Source organism: Aspergillus pseudotamarii (assembly GCF_009193445.1).
Source record: "Aspergillus pseudotamarii strain CBS 117625 unplaced genomic scaffold BDV38scaffold_6, whole genome shotgun sequence".
Classification (NCBI taxonomy): Eukaryota; Fungi; Ascomycota; class Eurotiomycetes; order Eurotiales; family Aspergillaceae; genus Aspergillus; species Aspergillus pseudotamarii.
Window position 1 is genome coordinate 695,624 of NW_022475020.1, and position 16,991 is coordinate 712,614.

The 16,991-nt window shown below is 49.5% G+C and overlaps 4 protein-coding genes across 4 annotated transcripts; 1 reads left to right on the plus strand and 3 right to left on the minus strand.

The window, feature by feature from the left end:
- Positions 1-298: 298 nt before the first annotated feature.
- Positions 299-3,395, minus strand: crzA (putative C2H2 transcription factor Crz1). The gene is made up of 2 exons (XM_032052019.1): positions 1,522-3,395; positions 299-1,441 (listed from the first exon to the last, which is right to left on the minus strand). Exons 1-2 carry the CDS (start codon positions 2,846-2,848, stop codon positions 444-446), a joined length of 2,325 nt encoding a protein of 774 aa, XP_031918068.1. The 5' UTR covers positions 2,849-3,395; the 3' UTR covers positions 299-443.
- A 1,611-nt stretch (positions 3,396-5,006) lies between these two features.
- BDV38DRAFT_295773 (putative arabinogalactan endo-beta-1,4-galactanase A) lies at positions 5,007-6,190 on the minus strand (the record flags this gene model as incomplete). The annotated part of the gene is made up of 2 exons (XM_032062775.1): positions 5,007-5,797; positions 5,873-6,190. 2 exons carry the CDS (start codon positions 6,188-6,190, stop codon positions 5,072-5,074), a joined length of 1,044 nt encoding a protein of 347 aa, XP_031918069.1. The 3' UTR covers positions 5,007-5,071.
- Positions 6,191-6,881: 691 nt separating this feature from the next.
- BDV38DRAFT_236849 (uncharacterized protein) lies at positions 6,882-7,898 on the plus strand. Its single transcript, XM_032053511.1, has one exon. The coding sequence runs from the start codon at positions 6,974-6,976 to the stop codon at positions 7,502-7,504; it is 531 nt and encodes a 176-aa protein (XP_031918070.1). The 5' UTR covers positions 6,882-6,973; the 3' UTR covers positions 7,505-7,898.
- A 152-nt stretch (positions 7,899-8,050) lies between these two features.
- BDV38DRAFT_268264 (putative serine/threonine protein kinase) lies at positions 8,051-11,692 on the minus strand (the record flags this gene model as incomplete). The annotated part of the gene is made up of 3 exons (XM_032056739.1): positions 8,051-10,985; positions 11,041-11,288; positions 11,645-11,692. 3 exons carry the CDS (start codon positions 11,690-11,692, stop codon positions 8,051-8,053), a joined length of 3,231 nt encoding a protein of 1,076 aa, XP_031918071.1.
- Between the last annotated feature and the right edge of the window lie 5,299 nt (positions 11,693-16,991).

A 16,991-nucleotide genomic window follows, 5' to 3' on the forward strand; every position in this document is an offset into this window, starting at 1 on the left:
TTCCATGGGTATGAAGACTCATCGTAAACACGTAATAATGACAGCCCGCGACCCTTGCGGACTTGGGGGAATCGAATCTGAAAGCAAGATATAGAATAATAGAAGGGGCAAGGAAAGTAAAAAGAGAAAGAAAACTGAAAGCGAGAGAAAGCATGCACCATGCATCTGGAACTTCAGTGTAAACGAAAGTTAACCCGCCGTCATCTGGTTTCCACCCTGTATCTCAACGCCAAAAAGTATAACCCTCTATGAATGACTCAAATCCATGGTAACCTGCAAACGATGGGCTAGATGCCAACGTTCGCGAAAGAAAAAAAAATAATAATAAAGCGGGTGTAGATGATGCTAAAAGTGGGGGTGGAATTTAAATATAGGAAAGGAAGAGAAGGAGGAAGGAAAGAATTATCAGGGAAAGGTTAGCCGGGACACGTCACGACTCATGGCTAGGCATACCCCGAGTCCCCAGGGTTGACGTTCAACATTTGATTCTGATTGTTCATCACGTAAAGATTGTCCTGGGGACTTCCGTATCCACTCATGCCGGAGACACTACTGAGGTTTGATTCATCATCCTCGAAGCCAAACTCGCCGCCTGAGCTGGCGTCAAAGCTACTACGACCTCCCATGTCAGTAGGATCTTCTGCCGTCGCAGTTATCTGATCCCACTGCAAGTTCTGCAGGGCTGGGTATTGTGCCAGCAGCGCGGCAGGGAGGACAAAACCGTTGGCATGCTGACCATCCATTCCTGGTACCATGAGCGGTTGCGGGACCGGCTGTAAGTGGCCCGCATGTTGCCGGTTCTGTTGATCCATGAGCGTGCGCTCTCGTTCTTGAGATTCTTCGTCTAGGAGTGGTTTGATACAAATTCGGCCCGCCTCTGATCGGAAATGGCGGCCCAAGGCATCTGCACGGGCAAATCGGCGACCGCATCCCCACTGCCCGCCCCGTGCGAGATCACCACGGCAGACAAACTTCTTCTCTCCGGAATGTAGGCCCTCATGCCTTTTACGATCGTGTTGACGAGCGAATGCCTTCCCACAGACGGTGCAGACGAATGGTCTTTCGTCTGTATGAGTGCGTAGATGGGACCGGAGATTATAAGCTCTAGTGAAGCGCTTGGGGCAAAGATGGCATTGAAATGTAGCAGGGTGTTTCTGAACACGCTTGGAATCATTAGGGCTTGCTCCGGGCCGCTGAGGATCCGCGAGACCCAAAATATAATTGCGGTTGTCAATCGATGATGTTGACAAACGACGAGACCGAGAGGGCGAAGGCTCCCGGGACGAGGGGTTACTGTGTGGCTGGCGGCCCGTCGAGTCAAACGGCGACAACGACCGTGGGGATGACGGGGCCAAAGGCTCCAGGCTACTCGATATGGACACAGGGGATCGTGAGCGAGAAGCCGGATGAGCGTATGGATCAGATTTGCTACGCATGCGGCCTGTTATTTTTTTTTTTTTAGATTAGCATGGGATAAAGAGCGCCAAGATCGAGGGCAAGGACACAGGGGTTAATTCTTACGCATGGACGGAGGCGGACTTAACGAATCCAGATCTGCCGCTGGCTTGGCTGGAGGAAAGATCGGGTTTTTCGCAGGCGGCGCGAACTCCACGTTAATGGATGGTGGCGCCATCTGCGACGCTTGACCAATGTCTCCAACGATGGCGGTTCCCTGAGGCATATTGACAACGCCTTCCGCTCCGTTGCCATAGATATCTGTGGGGGGACATGAGTATCGGTTCCCGGCAGGAGCGGAGATATACGGCATGTTAGGGATCAGATCGTTCCCTTGCTGGGGCATTAGTTGCGGAGAAATGTACGGACTGTGGACCGGACTAATGCCCTGATGATGCTGCTGCTGCTGCTGCTGCTCCGACAGCGTAAAGGATTCGATTCCGAGTGAGCTGTCGTAGAGCCCTGGGTCATTCTGAGGCGCCAAGAGCGGCGATGGGTTATTATCCACCCCATCGAATGACTCATGCTGCGACATATACGGAGATGGCGCAGCAGATGACACCTCAGACACCTCCGAGGGGGCCCGCCGATGGCCCTGAAACGCAGCATTGCCCATCATGCTCTGCCAGTCGGGAGGCGCATTGCCTGTCATGTATGCAGCACTGGCTGGATCCAACGACGTATGGCGGGAGTGCTGTGGGGTATAATATGCCCCTGGCGTCGAGCCCGGAGGAGACATAGGACCTGGAGACGAATGATGAGGCTGCTGCTCCCGCGGAGACATTTGCGGAGAGGCTACGGCATGAGGGGAGGATATCTGACCGACTAGATCGGCGGGGTTGATCGCCTGGTTGACTTGTCCGGGATGCCCCTGCATCTGAGTGTCGAGCATTAGCGAGGAATCGTATTCGGAGGCGGTCGTGCTGTTAGGACTATGGTTCGGATACAGGGAGAAATCGAAGTCGGTCGGGTTTGAGTTCAATAGGGTGGAGAAGTTTTCCTCATGCGGCTGAGGCTGTTGCTGAAGCTGTGGCTGCATCGGAAGTCCCGACGAGTGGTCGAGCTGGTTGACCAGCCCTGGATCGAAGGACTGCGGCAGTTGGAGGCTGTGAGAGAAGGCTTGATCGGGCGGGGCCAGTGTTTGCGCGCTGGTCGGGGAGAGGTAGCCGCCGGCGGTATAGCTGTAGGACTCAGCGCCAGGTGAATTCGGATTCGGATTGGCATTAAACGATGCGGAGTTTTGGAAAGACGCAATGGCGAAGGAAGGGTCTAGAGTCAAGCCGGGCGAAGCGTTGTTGTATTGCTGCTGCGGATGGGCTGAGGGGCTCACGCTGCGGTTTTTAAGATCCGCAGGCGATTGCCCTGCATCCCGGAGCGCGTCCTGGGAAGCCATCGCGACTTGATGTATCCCAGAATAGATACCACGCGAAACAAGGCTGAGGGCGCAGAAGACGCAGTGGAAGCAATGGAATGCTCGATCAATCAATCAAAGCGGGGTGTGGATTCGCGTCGATGACGGGCGGAGGAGAGAGAGGGGCGGTGATGGTAAGATGAAAGTAATTGTTGGGAGCGATAAGGCAGATGAATGGCCAATTTCAGGCACACATGGGGAGGAAAACGAAACGATTTTCGTATATAAGAATATCAGAAGTGCCGAAACGCTGACAGGAGGGTGGACAAGTAAGGAGCGATAGGGGGCAGTCGATCAACTGTGGGAGTACACCTTGCGAATCAGCCTCGTGGTTGCGCGTTAAATGATTCCAGTCAAGTCGGTCTGGGGGAATGTTTCACATTCTCTCTCTCTCTCTCTCTCTCTCTCTATGTATGTAAGAAAAAAAGTCCCCTGCAATAAGAAAAATGGGGGCCGTCAATTCCCCCGCTACTAGTTTTGTCAAAGAGCCTCCCCGGAATAGTATTAAAAAGGGATCCCAACCCAATCGTTGTTGTTGTTATTGTTATTGTTATTGTCGTAAGTAGTACGTAGTAGTCGTGGTGGAAATAGACGACGAGTCGATGATTTAAAAACGATCGAAGATCCCCTCATCGTCAAAGAGATCATGTCCCTTTCCGGGTCCCAGCAGCCAAATTGTCCGCCTTACTGCCTGAACCAACCCTTGCCATGCACGTGAGGTTGGATCCCCCAGGTATGTTGACAATTATTCCCTCATTCAGATCTCTTCTCTCCTGCGATGATTATATCTAATAATAGTTTCCAAACCTGTATCATCACTGCCTAGCAAGTCTTTTCCTGGCGAAGGGGATGATTTTTGAGAATACGAAACAAACCCTCAAGGCAGATACTACTACTACTACTACTCCTACTGTGTACTACTCCGGCCGAGTTGAAGCTCCACCCTAAACTAAGAACTGTGGGCTCTGAGTTGGCGGTACGGTATGTATGTATGTATGTATGTATTCATCCATCCATACATATATATCCATGCTCTCTGACAGGAGATAGATTACTTAGGTCAAGCCGAACAAGCAATTAGGTAGCCATGAAGCTGAGCTGAGATATGCAGTTAATCGCGTAGAGGAGGTGGTGGTTGTTAGGCAGGTATGCTCGGTATCGTATCGTACCATCGTATCTTTGCGGTACGGATGTGTCACAAACAAGCACTGTAAAGACTTGCAGAAACAATCTACGGCATCTCATTCGTCCCAGATCTTAGCATATGACGGTGCCTGACGACAACATGGCAAGAATACATCATTAGATCCATCATATGTCATTACTAGTAGTACCTGTACAGATCATGATAGGGTTGTGATGTATGGTATGTATTGGACGATACAGACCGTCGAGTGCCCTAATCTTCATACTATCACAACCAGACCAACATGAGCATAGTAATTATTTATTTAATAGAAACAAACTCCAAGGAACACACAGCTACAACTAAAGAAAAAGTAAGAACATCATAAATCATTGTGCGCGAAATAAACGACGATGCACGGGGTAGATTTAATGAACTCGTCTAAGTACGAAGCAGTGGATCCCAACTAACTTATCAGTATCTACTAATATCATTAGTAGAACGGAGTATATCTCGTTTCCATGATGGGGACCTCTCCACAATTTCTCAACTAGAGTTATGCCTAACTTGCAATCAACTTCGATGATTGGATGGAACCACCTATCCAGAGCGACTATCACTGCGATTTTCGGGATAGAAAGTCAGCCTGACGGTCTCTCACCGATTGCCCTTCCCTTCCCTTTCTTTCGCTTCTTTCATTTCACCCTTTGAGCCTCCCGGAACAAACGAGGCTAGTAATGGGATTGATGGCCTGACTGGATTTCTCACGCCTGGAAGTGGAACTCAACCACAATCCGTCTTCTTGCACAGCCACCGTTGGTGCTACGTCTTTCGGCTGGAGCTGATGGGTAGCTATTATTATTATTATTTTTTTTTCCCTTCTTCCTTTGTCTTGTTTTTGTTTTCCTTTCTCGCTCGGATACTTGATGTAAAACCATTATTGAGTTAACTTTCTAACAATCTCTAGTTACTGTTCTATAATTATACGATATGTTGTATATATTATGTATATGTACATCTATGCACGGACGCATTTGAAATTTAAGTTTTGGTACAAAAATCCCCAAAAAAGGCTAAAATCACACCTGTCCAAACGCCTTCACACTGCTACGCACCTGGTTAGTGTTATAATCCACCAACAGATTATCCTCACAGCTGGATCCCAACCCCGCGTTCTTAGTCCAGGCAGGCTCCCAGTAGAAGAAACCGGAGGCCTTGGTAGCCGTGAGCGTCTCCGCCAACCGCTGCAGGAAGGTGACCTGGCCGTCCTCTGAGAAAGGAATGTCCGTTAGATCCGAGGGGAAGGCGAACTCAGGGCTAGAGCACTTCACGGGCCAGTTAGTTTCGACCACGGCAACCTCCTTGCTGTATGTGGACTGGATGTTGGTCAGGCTGGTCTTCAACGAGGCAAGGGTGGCCTTCTCGTTGTAGAAGGGGTAGTAGGACACGCCAATCATATCGAAATCTTCGGATTTGAGGAGACCGGTGCCGAGAGTGGTGTCGTAGAAGTACTTCTGCTGCTCCCAGTCCCAGCCGTTGTCGAGGTGGATCAGGATCTTGGGCTTCTTGGCTAGCGTCGAGTCCTTTACGCCCCAGGCGCCGGAGTGCAGGAGCCGCGCGATGTTCTCATAGTTGGGGGTCTTGCCTAGCGGCCAAAGGAGTCCGGAGGTGATCTCGTTGCCGATGGAGACAATTTCCACGTTGATGTCTTCCTCCGCGAAGGTGTTGCACACGCTCAGCGTGTATTGGTAGATCTTATCGGCCAGCGCGTCGATGTCGTCGGTGGGCCAGCCTCCCGGGGTGGTCTAACTTTCTGTCAGTCTACCGCCCATGGAGTTACAGTACATATCAACACGATGGTGGAAGGAGGAGGGCAATACCTGATGCTTAGGATCCGCCCAGTCATCACTATAATGGAGATCCAGATAAATACTGGCGCCAGTCGCCGCAACCCGCTTGGCGAGGTTGACATTGTAGGTCAGGTCATAGTCGCCATTTTTCACCCACACACGCTGACGGATAGAGTTGACACCATTATCGGTCAAGATAGCTTCCAGGGCCTGGGTCTCCCCGGCCAAGTTCTTGTAGGCAACGCCAGCCTTTTCTTCGATGAAGACAGACGAGATGTCCGCACCGCGGTAGGTGAGGGCGGCGTTGGCCAGAAGGGGAAGAGTCGCAACAAGGTAGGAGAAGAGCATTTTGACCGCTGATCCTGTCAAACTGAGCGATCTTAAAAGGAAAGAGAAGAGGCCCGTCTGGTGCTTGGAAAAAAAGAAAAAAGGAAGTCAACGAGGATAGTACCAAAGGATTTATATAACTTGGACAGTCTGAGGCATCATAAGCGCGGTTTCCCATGACGAATGCGGAGGAACTACTTCAGGAAGGGCAATATTCCCCCCTCATGGCCTGAACTTGCAATTTAATCAATATAGAACAATAGCGGGGATCCGTCTCTTCCTTCGACACGGAATAAATTGTCCATAGGAACGTTTCCGAAGTATATCATTGGTGGATGGACTATGCCCGGTGTTCCGTCTGCGATTCTCCATGTAGGGCTCCACTATGATTTGATAGACCCTGACTTGAACTGTAGGTATTCTACTATGTCTCTCGTGCTCTGATTCGACGTTTCCCACTGCACAATAACCGATGACCTTCATTTACGAGCAAAAATTGCCAAGTTTTAATCAAGAATTCTCAATCTGCACGTACTAGCCTACCCCATCATGCACAGGAAACAAGGTAAAACGGAAAGCAAGTACAATATCGGCCCGGCTCGGATGGTTGTTTCACCTTCGTCGGTGATCTACAGTCGACTTTAACGCTATCAGACCACCGAGAAAGATGAACCATAGCTCAAGTAAAACAATAGCTCGTCACTACCAGGGGGCTACTCACCCTGCGTATCCGGATGATTTCGTACTTTTAGTATAATTGAGTTCACTATAACCTTGTTACGTGGTCGATCCCACAGAGAATGTATGAACAGAACAAGTCAAGACAAACTTAGGGTTCGATTTCGGCCCAGTGGTGCCCACAACACTTTATGCATTAACCCCTGTTGGATAGTGGGACAACATGTCGGCTTTGAGATCACATCCCGGACCCGATATACAAACAATCCGTACCGAATCCAACGTGGTCCGGCTACAAACGTAGTACTACTAAATAATGTAGTTGTATGTAGTGCTATGAAGAAATTGTGCATCATAGAGGGATGTAAAAGTTCCACCTACGTTCAGTTAAGTCAGAATTTTCAGATTGTGATGCCACCGAAACCAGTGAATCTTTGTATTCTTCTCATAATTTCAGATATAGTTGTAAATGCAACTTCTCTTAGGGGCTTCGAGAGGCCCCGTTTACTAGTCATCATCATCATTCAACCCACACAAAATAGGAAAGACATGATCATGAGTCTTGCGGGTTCTCCGAAGGAACCAACCACTCTGTGTATCCTGATCCCACACTGTATCCTCCTCATGCCGGCATTACATACAAAGAAAAATCACTGATGCCCCGAACCCCTAATGCACCGAACCGAACAGAAGTATATATAGACGCAAAAGGCACAGGTGAGAATTGCATCGAAAGAGAAAAAGCGAATACCTAGCGTCTTTCGTAGGCTCCCCAACAGAGCGGCACCAGGAGAAATATAAAGGGACCAAGGGCAAGGTGACGGAAAGCCAAATATAGACGTGTCGTCAATGCAAATATATGTACAAGCAATGGATCAGTGTCTCGCACATCCCGAAGCAAAGAAGGGTCCTTCCCAGTTTATGCCACGTAGGCTAGGGAAGGTAAACAAAAAAAAAAAGGTAAACCCAAAAAAAAAAAAAAATACATGAAAAAAAAAGCCTTAAAAAAAAAAAATGACAAGCTGTTAAAAAAAAAAAAAAAAAAAAAAAAAGGAAAGGGAATGAGAAAAAGAGGACATATAACCATACGAGGTGACGCAAATAATGGCACGGTGAAGCGAGCAAGATCCAAAGGAACTTTTCTTCGGCTGCGGGCCGACCATCAACGAGATAGTTTCAATCATGGAGGCTGGCGTCTATAGATCAAGACTTGGGCAGGGTGCAACCACGCATGATTGGCTTTTGGGGTGTTGCCTTCTTCTTCCCAAAGACAATGCCCTCATCCTCAGAGTCATCCTCCGATTCATTTTCATCGTCGCAGTAATACCGAGACTCATCATCCTCCGCGGATCGTGCCAGGTTTGTCTGCTGTGCTTTAACGGTTTCACCCGTCCGAAGGATCGACGGAACTTGAATTGCTGGAACGCCATCTTTCCCTGACGTATCACCTCCACTCGAAAGCGATGACACCCCGGAGGCGACAGATGGTATACTCGGATGAGAAGCGCTCTGAGACATACCACTGGTGTAGTCCTCGAGTGAGGACGACGCAGCAGACGGAGGTGACGTAGTCAAGCCCCCAGACGGCGAGTCGGAAAAGATATTCTCGCCGAGCGAGTCTGTAGCTCGGGGCTGCGCCTCGGATCGTAGGTTGATACATTCCTTCGTAGATGGTTCGCTTCCCCTACGATAACAGGGTTTGAGTCCATTAGTCGGAGGTTCAATGTCACTCCGTCGCTGGCGTAGCAAGGCTTCCTTGGTGAGATGAAAAGGCTCAGTTAGAGACTTGCCCGGCAGTTGATGGGAGCGGTTGCGGCGGTGACCTGAAGGTATCGTGTTCGATCCTTCCACCCGTAACAAGGATACGTCCTCCTCTGGCAGCAGATTAGAGTGTTGGCCAGTCGCAGATGCAACGCTCAACGCCAAGGTGGGCTCGCAGTGACGGTCCCCATCCAAGGACGCAGTCTCGGAGACCGATCTATCGGAGCGCCGCTCTCCCGACTGGATGCCTCTGGCAAGTCGGAGGCTTGCACCGCCAAATAGGCCGCCGACGTTTGTAGTCCCTGAGGTCTCCATACGAGCGGGGGTAACGGTTCTTTGGGGCGCGGGAGTGGAATTGAAATTTGTTGCCTTTATCGTCTTTGCAGATTCGGCCGTGGACAACGTAGATACGGCACGCTCTGGTGGCTCAGGTCGTGGGGTCCGATCAAGCGATATGGGTGAACTCATCAGGGCTCCCTCGAAATAACAAGTTTGCTCATCCCGACCCACCGGACTTGCGGTGACACTCTGCGAGAGGGGATGCTCGCCATCCTTGCTTAGACGGGGTGGCCGCAAAAAGTCTTCATCCCTGAGACTAGCACGACGACTGTCCCAAAGGTACTTCCCAAAACTATTGGTACTTGAATTGGAGGAAGACTCGACTGAGGGAGCCACACTGGAAGTACGCTTGCGAGGATCTTTATCCTTCGACCTCCCGGTAAGGTAGTTCGACCACTTGGCAACATTGGATCGCACACGTTGTATAAACGGTACTTTGCTCACAGCCGTTGTAACTTCTTCATTAGACACTTCGATCCTTTTGCCTTTACTCAGATACGCTGGATCGGTCTCCTCTACCCACGCTCTGGGGTTGGGTAGACCATCCAGGACCCAAGGATGATGCTTGATCTCTTTCACGGTGATTCTCTTCACCGGATCTTTCGTTAGAAGGCGTTTCAACAAATCAAACAACTCATCGTCGATATCCTCATACACGAGCTCATCTTCCATTCGCTTATCGACATCCGCATAACGAGGCCATTGACCGACGGTGTCGGGATCATCTTCAACAGGTTTCAGGCGTTTGCGCGGGATGAAGACTTCCTTCTTCACAATCGTTTGAAACATACTGTATTCATCATCGGAGACAAATGGCAAGCGCCCAAAGATCATCCCATAGAGAGTTACGCCAAGGGACCAAACGTCGATAGCACCGGTAATCCGCGGGGCGGACCCAAGGGCATCGACGAACTCTTCACCGGTATAACACAGCTCAGGAGCGTAGAAAGCGGGCGTTCCAACAGTTTTAGAAAGTTCCCGAGCGTCATCCAGCTCAGTCGCATCGGTTTCTCCCAGTTGCTCCTCGTCCTCGTCCCTCATGGGCCGCCCTAGGTAAGATACACCAAAGTCCGATATTTTAACACGGTAGTTGCTGGTGAGCAGGAGGTTTGCAGGCTTGATATCCCGGTGAATGATACCCTGATAGTGGAGATACTCGAGACCGAGCAAGGAATCTCGGAAAGCGTTGCGTGCTTCATCGAGTGTCAAACAGGGAACATAAGACATATCGTCGTCGTCGGGCGTCCACTCAGGTTCCGAAGGTGCGTGCCCAAAGCTACTCGACGCTGTGCTAAACCGTCTTTCGAAGGGATAATCCATATAAGGCCCGTACATACTGCCCTCCACCGCAGCCAAGGCCGCATCATGGAAGGAATGGCTGGGAGAGGACTGAAAGTCTTCATGGGTCGTCTTAGAACCGCTCGGCGTACGAGTGACCGTCAATTCGGGACCTAATTCATCATCTGACTCCGCTCCATGTTCTAAACTCCAGGCTGGAATAGGGCCTTCCTGAGCGTGTGCGGCCTGAATTTGAAGTCGCTCCCGGGCCTTTTCGCGTTGGCGGCGGAGATGCTGTGCAGTCCGGACATACTGCTGACATTCTTCCATGAACGAGGGGGAATCGGGAATGCCTGCTTTTTCGCGCTCCAGTCGACGTTTATCCACATGGACGATTTCACGCAAGCCTCGTCGCCGCCAGATGATTTCACCATTCTCAACATATTCCAGGACGATGTATACCTTTTGGCGATTTGGATCATCGATCACCTCTAGGAGGCTAACCACATTCGGATGCCGAGCCTTCTTCAAGATCGCAACTTCCTTCTTAACTTTGTCCTCGGGATTACCAAGCTTCCCTAGGCGGCGTCGTTTCGAATACCGTTGGACAATCTTGATGGCGACCTTCTGGCGAGTGCCCACGTGTCTCCCTAGTTTCACCTTCCCATGTTCACCGCGTCCGAGTTCTTCCAGAATCTCATATTGATTAATAACTTTGTTTCCGGTCACAGTGTCTCTGTCCACTTCAGCTGTATGTGTCCTGGGAATACCTGTTAGCCACGACAGATTAAAGAAGGCATCTCAAGGAAACTTACTCTTTCGGTGGCTGGAGATGGGTCGGATGAAGGAAAGGGCTACTGATGTGGCCTTCATCATCTGATACGAGTGAAGAGGTTGACCGAAGAGGGTGACGAACAGAGAATAGCCCCGGACTAGACGCCGGGGTATTTCCTGCTGTACGAGAGGCACGCGACGGGGCAAATCGCCCAAGAACCTCGATTCGCGACGGGTAGGAGTTCCGCGAACGGAGAGACGGATGCTGAAAAGTAGGATGGACTTGGGACTGGAGGACAGCGTAGGATTGATCGGGATAGACTGGGTATTCGGGCGATTGAGTATCCGACTGCCCCAAATGGGAGCTCCTCCGAGGAAGGGGACCCCGTCCGATCGCGCCGAGATCCGACCGAGCATCTACAACAATATTCTCGTTCAATGCTTGAAGTGAACTCGAAGACGTTCTGGTGGAGGGTGATCGCGAGGTACTGGAGGAATGGTAGAGATGCGAGGAGAACGGGTGACGAAGAGCGGTTTGACCGTCTGCCAGATCGCTCTGGAGGGGAAGTTTGGCGGTGGGTGGCCTGGTCACGGACTGTTTCCCATCGACGTCTGTTGACGATTGCGACGATTCCGAGCCCTCACGGGGCTTGTCCCGGGCTTGTCTGCGGGTGCTGTCCGATATATGGCCATTTCGGGCAAGGTAATGAATGGGTTCCTCCAGACCGGATACTGAAGGGGGCCGATCAGTCATTTTCATGTCTTCAAATATTCGAACCAACTCTGTTCTAGTTGTAACAGAGCATCCTCTTCTTTGTGGCCCCCTCTCTACTCCCTGTTTTTGACGCTCTTATCCCACCCTTTTGTTTCCTCCCGTATTTTTTATAATATTTTTTTTTTTTAAATTATTTTGTATTACCTTTTCTCAACTGAACCGCTCGATTTAGGGCGAGCCGATAGGAAGCTCTGATGCTGCGCACGAATGGGTCTGCATTACTCTCGAAATTTGAGTGGAATGAAAGTAATGACAGCCAAGCAAGTCGACTGGCGAGACAACCGTGTGCCGGACAGCGGTGGGATTGACGGGCGAGTACAAAAATGTCCGGGCGATAGACCTGCTACAGCACCAGCACCAGCATGTAGTCGACGTTCGGCTACTCTGCGCGGCAACGATGAGTCCGGCTCGGCGTGGCGTACCGGAGGGGAGGGGCCCGAAGGAAAGGAGTGTCCAAGTATAGAAACTCGAAGCGGCAGGTGGTGACTCTTCTATAATAAGGGCTCCCAATGGAGAAAATGAAGGATATTAAGGACAAAGGTTCATATAGATAAGAACAAATTGTAAAGTGAACAAGAAGAAACGGGGGAGAAGGAAAAATTGAAAATTGAAGAGTCGTACGGATTTTAGTGGGGGGAAGGAAGAAGAAAGGGGAAGGAAAGGAAAAAAAAAAAAAATTGGAAAGGAAAAAGGGAGGGAGGAAAAGTGGTTGTTCACGATGGTGGAGGCAGAGGGTGACGATGGCGGAGAGGGACGATGTGGTTGAGGTGGTGATTAAGCTGCTCCTACGGCGAGCGGGTTTCTTGTCAGGTGGGAAAATGGTCGAAAGAAGGAGGGGGGGGGCTATCAAGAATAAGAGGAATGCATGTTACTATGTATGTATGTATGTATGTACGTATGGACTGGTACAATTCAAGGTATGGATGCCAGTCAGTGTCTCGTCACCGTTTGATACGATCTGTTTGTATGGGATGCACATACTCTGTAGGTTTGGGAATCTAGTTTCCCAATCCCTTTTTCTTTTTTTAATTCTTAAAATTTCTGTAGGTGGGGAACTTAATCTACTAGTAAGGGGAAGTTGTAAGTCGGCTATCGATAAAGATGCTCCGCAGAAAATTTGAGCAATCTTTCCTCGCGAGAAACTAAATTCTACTGGCTGTTCGGTTGGTGGCAGGTATTGGGCCTGACTGGTTTGTATTGTAAAGTATGGTGCCGAGAAATCTGAACTTTTTTAAGCCACTTCGGCCGGCGATGGACTTTGATCCTTGGCACTTGGTTGGGACCGTTCAGTCATTCCATCTTTTTCATGGCACCACCCTAGCGTTATCTCTATTGGATTTTCTTAAGATAACTCGGATACCAATTTTTCGCATAGATTTGATTGATACGTTTGGCTGGCTCGTGGGAAGACAATATAAATTCTTAACTATTCCAGAAAAGAACTGTGTTTCCCACCCCTTTCTCTATTTCTTTTCTTTAACAAAAAAAGGAAAAGGAAAAAGACTTGACGGGGAAAAAAAACATTGTACCTCAAATGCGAATTTTTCCAGTGGCGGATTTTCAGCACGCCAAGCACTCACTGGACACCCCAGCGTCATTACGCATGGGGCACCTTTTTCCGTATATCGTCAACGACTCATGGGTCCATCTGCTACATCATCTATCTTACTATTATCCATGACAATAGCACGTCGTATCTCGGTACCGGGGACTTTTCTTCCATCACAAATACGACATCAATTATTGTCTCGCCCTCGGTTCCCTACTATCGATCTCTTTGCCTCTCTTATACTCCATGTTGAGTATGCTTCAACCGGTCTTATCTACCTTTTCTAGTAAGTTTATCATTTCACGGACGTTGAAAATGGTCAGAGAGGCAAGAACAAAAACAAAAACAAATAAAACTATAATAAAAAGATGTCAAGGCCACCACTTTTGAAGGGGTAAAAAAGCTACTCCGTGGTGGCACCTGTCAATCGACGCCTAAAAGTCCCTTCTCGATCGTTGATCTTGGGTGTTCCGTGGGTCCAAATGCCTCTCTGATCAACTCTCGTTCCCGCCCCATCAGTCTCGACCATTCTAGCCAACGCTCTATACTGTCGGTGTCTTTTCTAGCATCTTCCAATGTCGCATGAAACCCATTCCATCAACTACCTAGAAGGATCCAACGGTGTCTAGTGATGTAGATCGACTCGAATTCATACATTCGTATATCATCAAAGACCTGCAAAATAATTCAGTTGCCGGCTAAACGGTTGACCAATCAAGAGGCGGCCACGACTTTTAGCTTCGCGCGATGAGCTTGGACTGGAGGTCTGTGTTCTTGACAGTACCTTAATGGGTTAACTACCACACGAGCATGGAACGAACGCCATGACAGAACCCTTCGGAGGGGGGGGGAGGGTTTCCAACATCTCAACTCATGAATATCTGAGCAGATACTACCCTCAAACAGATTACTTATCTACGCAACCTTGGATCCGCACATCGTATACGGTGCTGTGGCTGCACCTCGTTTCCAAGGTCCCAGACTACTTCCATACCGGGAGGGCCAGCGGCGCGGGGAATTTAGTTGCATCTACCAGAAGCCAAATATGGTAATGTCGGACTAAAGTTTAGTTGGTTTTAGTCCGACTAAGTTTCCTCCTTCTCCGGCCATTGGAAACTCATCGAAACTTACAAGGAAATGAAAAGAGAGCTAGCTATCCATGATCTGCATGATGTGTGTCGCAGTCTGACCCATCCCACGCGGCGCAACTAACTAAATTAGAGCGACCTTTCTCCCCTCCCTCTCCAGCCACGACCGATGCTTACAAGGGGGCCCTTATTCATTTCTCTTCTAGGCAGTTGAGGGGGGGGGTTCCGGTCCACGAAAGATACTTGTGAAGTTGATTCATGGAGAGCTGATATCATTCGCAGCGCAGCCTATTGCTCCAACTTCCTTTTTCCTAATCGTGAAACCCTAAATCTGATCGGAAGGGAAAGCCAGCCGGGCGGGAGTGAAACAAAAGAGTATGGGAAGACATGGACCCGCGACGGATAGATGTTGATGGGATGGGGAGACCTTCCTGACATGGAAGGACACCGTTGGCTCAAAAAAGTCTAGGACCAGCTGAATCTCTCTTATGCACGTCAATATCCATAGATGTCCATTCATATCCATGGGGAGGTTCCAGGGTTGTTCCTTTCCCATCATCCGTATCCTTACGTCATTGAGGCCTAATCGACGGTTGCATCCGACGCTCTCAGTAGGTCTCAAACGGACGAACAATGTGATTGTCTTTGGACTTGATACTCTATCATATCATATCAGACTATACTATTGGGCCTGTTCAAACGGACGTTCAATTTTTCTAAAAAGGAGTCGGTCGCATCGAAGGAAAGAAGATGTCCCGTTTACCCGGAACCTCCGGGGGGGTAATGTTAGGATAAATTTTCCTTCCTCCACCTTTTTACCTGACCCTAGGTACCTAACGAACTAGGGAGGAAGTTAAGTATAGCTCGACACTCCGTCCCTCGAGGCCAAGCTATCCGATCGTCAGATGTCATGATTGGAAAAGAAGTGGGTGAGTGGGCGCGCACAGGGCAACTGCGCGGCCCACGAATCATCCCGGTTACAAGTTTCATCTTCAACCTTTTCTTACTGTTTAAATGGAGACTGAGTCGGGCTGGGCTGACATTTACTCGTAGTACTAGCAGTAGTACTAGTATTGCAATACCTATGCCTTACAGTATCACTACCGAATTGAGCCACTTGCATACTCACCGGGTGAAAGAGAAAGCGATATGATTGGTGTTGAGCCCTCCGACCAAGCTTTATAGCGCATGTCTGCTTTTCACAAGAGACGGGAAATGCAACAGAATCCGACCTCGTGAAATCTCAATACACGGGAATCCCATTCATCGTCATTAATTACCATCGATCCCCCTCCGTATTCTACCCTTGGCCGTTGCGCACGGAAGCGTCAATCCTCATAGGTCGAACTTGGCTGCACCTGTCCGTCTGCCCAGACGTTGTACAATGGTTCCCATCAATGTTAATTATATCAGGCCTTCCTCCCAATCAACTTGCTCCACACCTTGGCGAGTCATATCATGTTTACCCCTGCATTCTATCGAACCGGTTCCGCTACGGTTCTCTCAATCAGGCCCAATCACCGATACATTGGATACGAGGGTCGCCCCTCCCCCGTATCTGTTACCTAGTAGTCATTTTCTCCCTGGAGATCTGATAGGCCCACCGATGCACGATTAGGAGCCGAACAGCCATACTATTGTGGGTTTCATTTGGTCCATGCGTTCTTCGGAAGATGATCAAGATGACATGCACAGTCCTCCATCCCCATGTCAATGTCTGATGGATACGCTACCTCCTCGGCGGCCACGGATCGCGTTCCACCCCAAGGTCGTTGACTAAGCCCTAATATATCCCGTATTTGTCAATGGTTCACATCGCCGATAGGTTTGACCGTCACTTTAGCAACCTCCCTGGTAACGGAACGAGGGTATCCGTCTTGACTTCAACTGATCGTTGTTGCTCACTCGCCCCCATTCAGCCACTTTCAAACAGTCAAAGAAGGGCCGACAGGATTAACACATACCCTTCTGTTTTCAGCCGGAAGCGCCGTGTCCTTAGTTGCACTTGAAAGTCTCTACCATCGACGTTGATTAATATCGCAGCTTACCGATGACTCTGCGACAATTCAAGCAGGCTAGTATAGGCTACCTGTCCACGGCATAAAACGATGGGCAGAGCGTAGGGATTCACCAGGGAACCATGTGTAGCCCCCTCTAACAATTGTGGAGTACCTAGTATTCATGCCGGTCTGCTCAAGTGAGTTCGAGAATAGATTTTACATGTTTGCGATTCAGATCAGGAGGCGAATGTCGAGATCACGAATGAAATGTTTGACTCTGTTGGCGGGGGGGGTAAAGCCGCCCATAATACCCCTTTCGGACAGCGACATGAAAGCGCACTGACCTGGGTTATAATTTATGCTCGCCTACTTTGATCATCAATGACCATTCAGAATGCTTTGTCTCGCCAAGCCAGCACTGAAATACTGACGAATGGGAACATCCTTCGTGATCCTGGTAAGGGTGTCTTGTGGGCCCCGCATAGGATCCACGAGGCTTTACACAGGACAGCATTGGGCGGCTGTGGCGTAGAACTATACGCAAGTGGATTGAACCGTAGGGAAAGGTGATCACTATAAC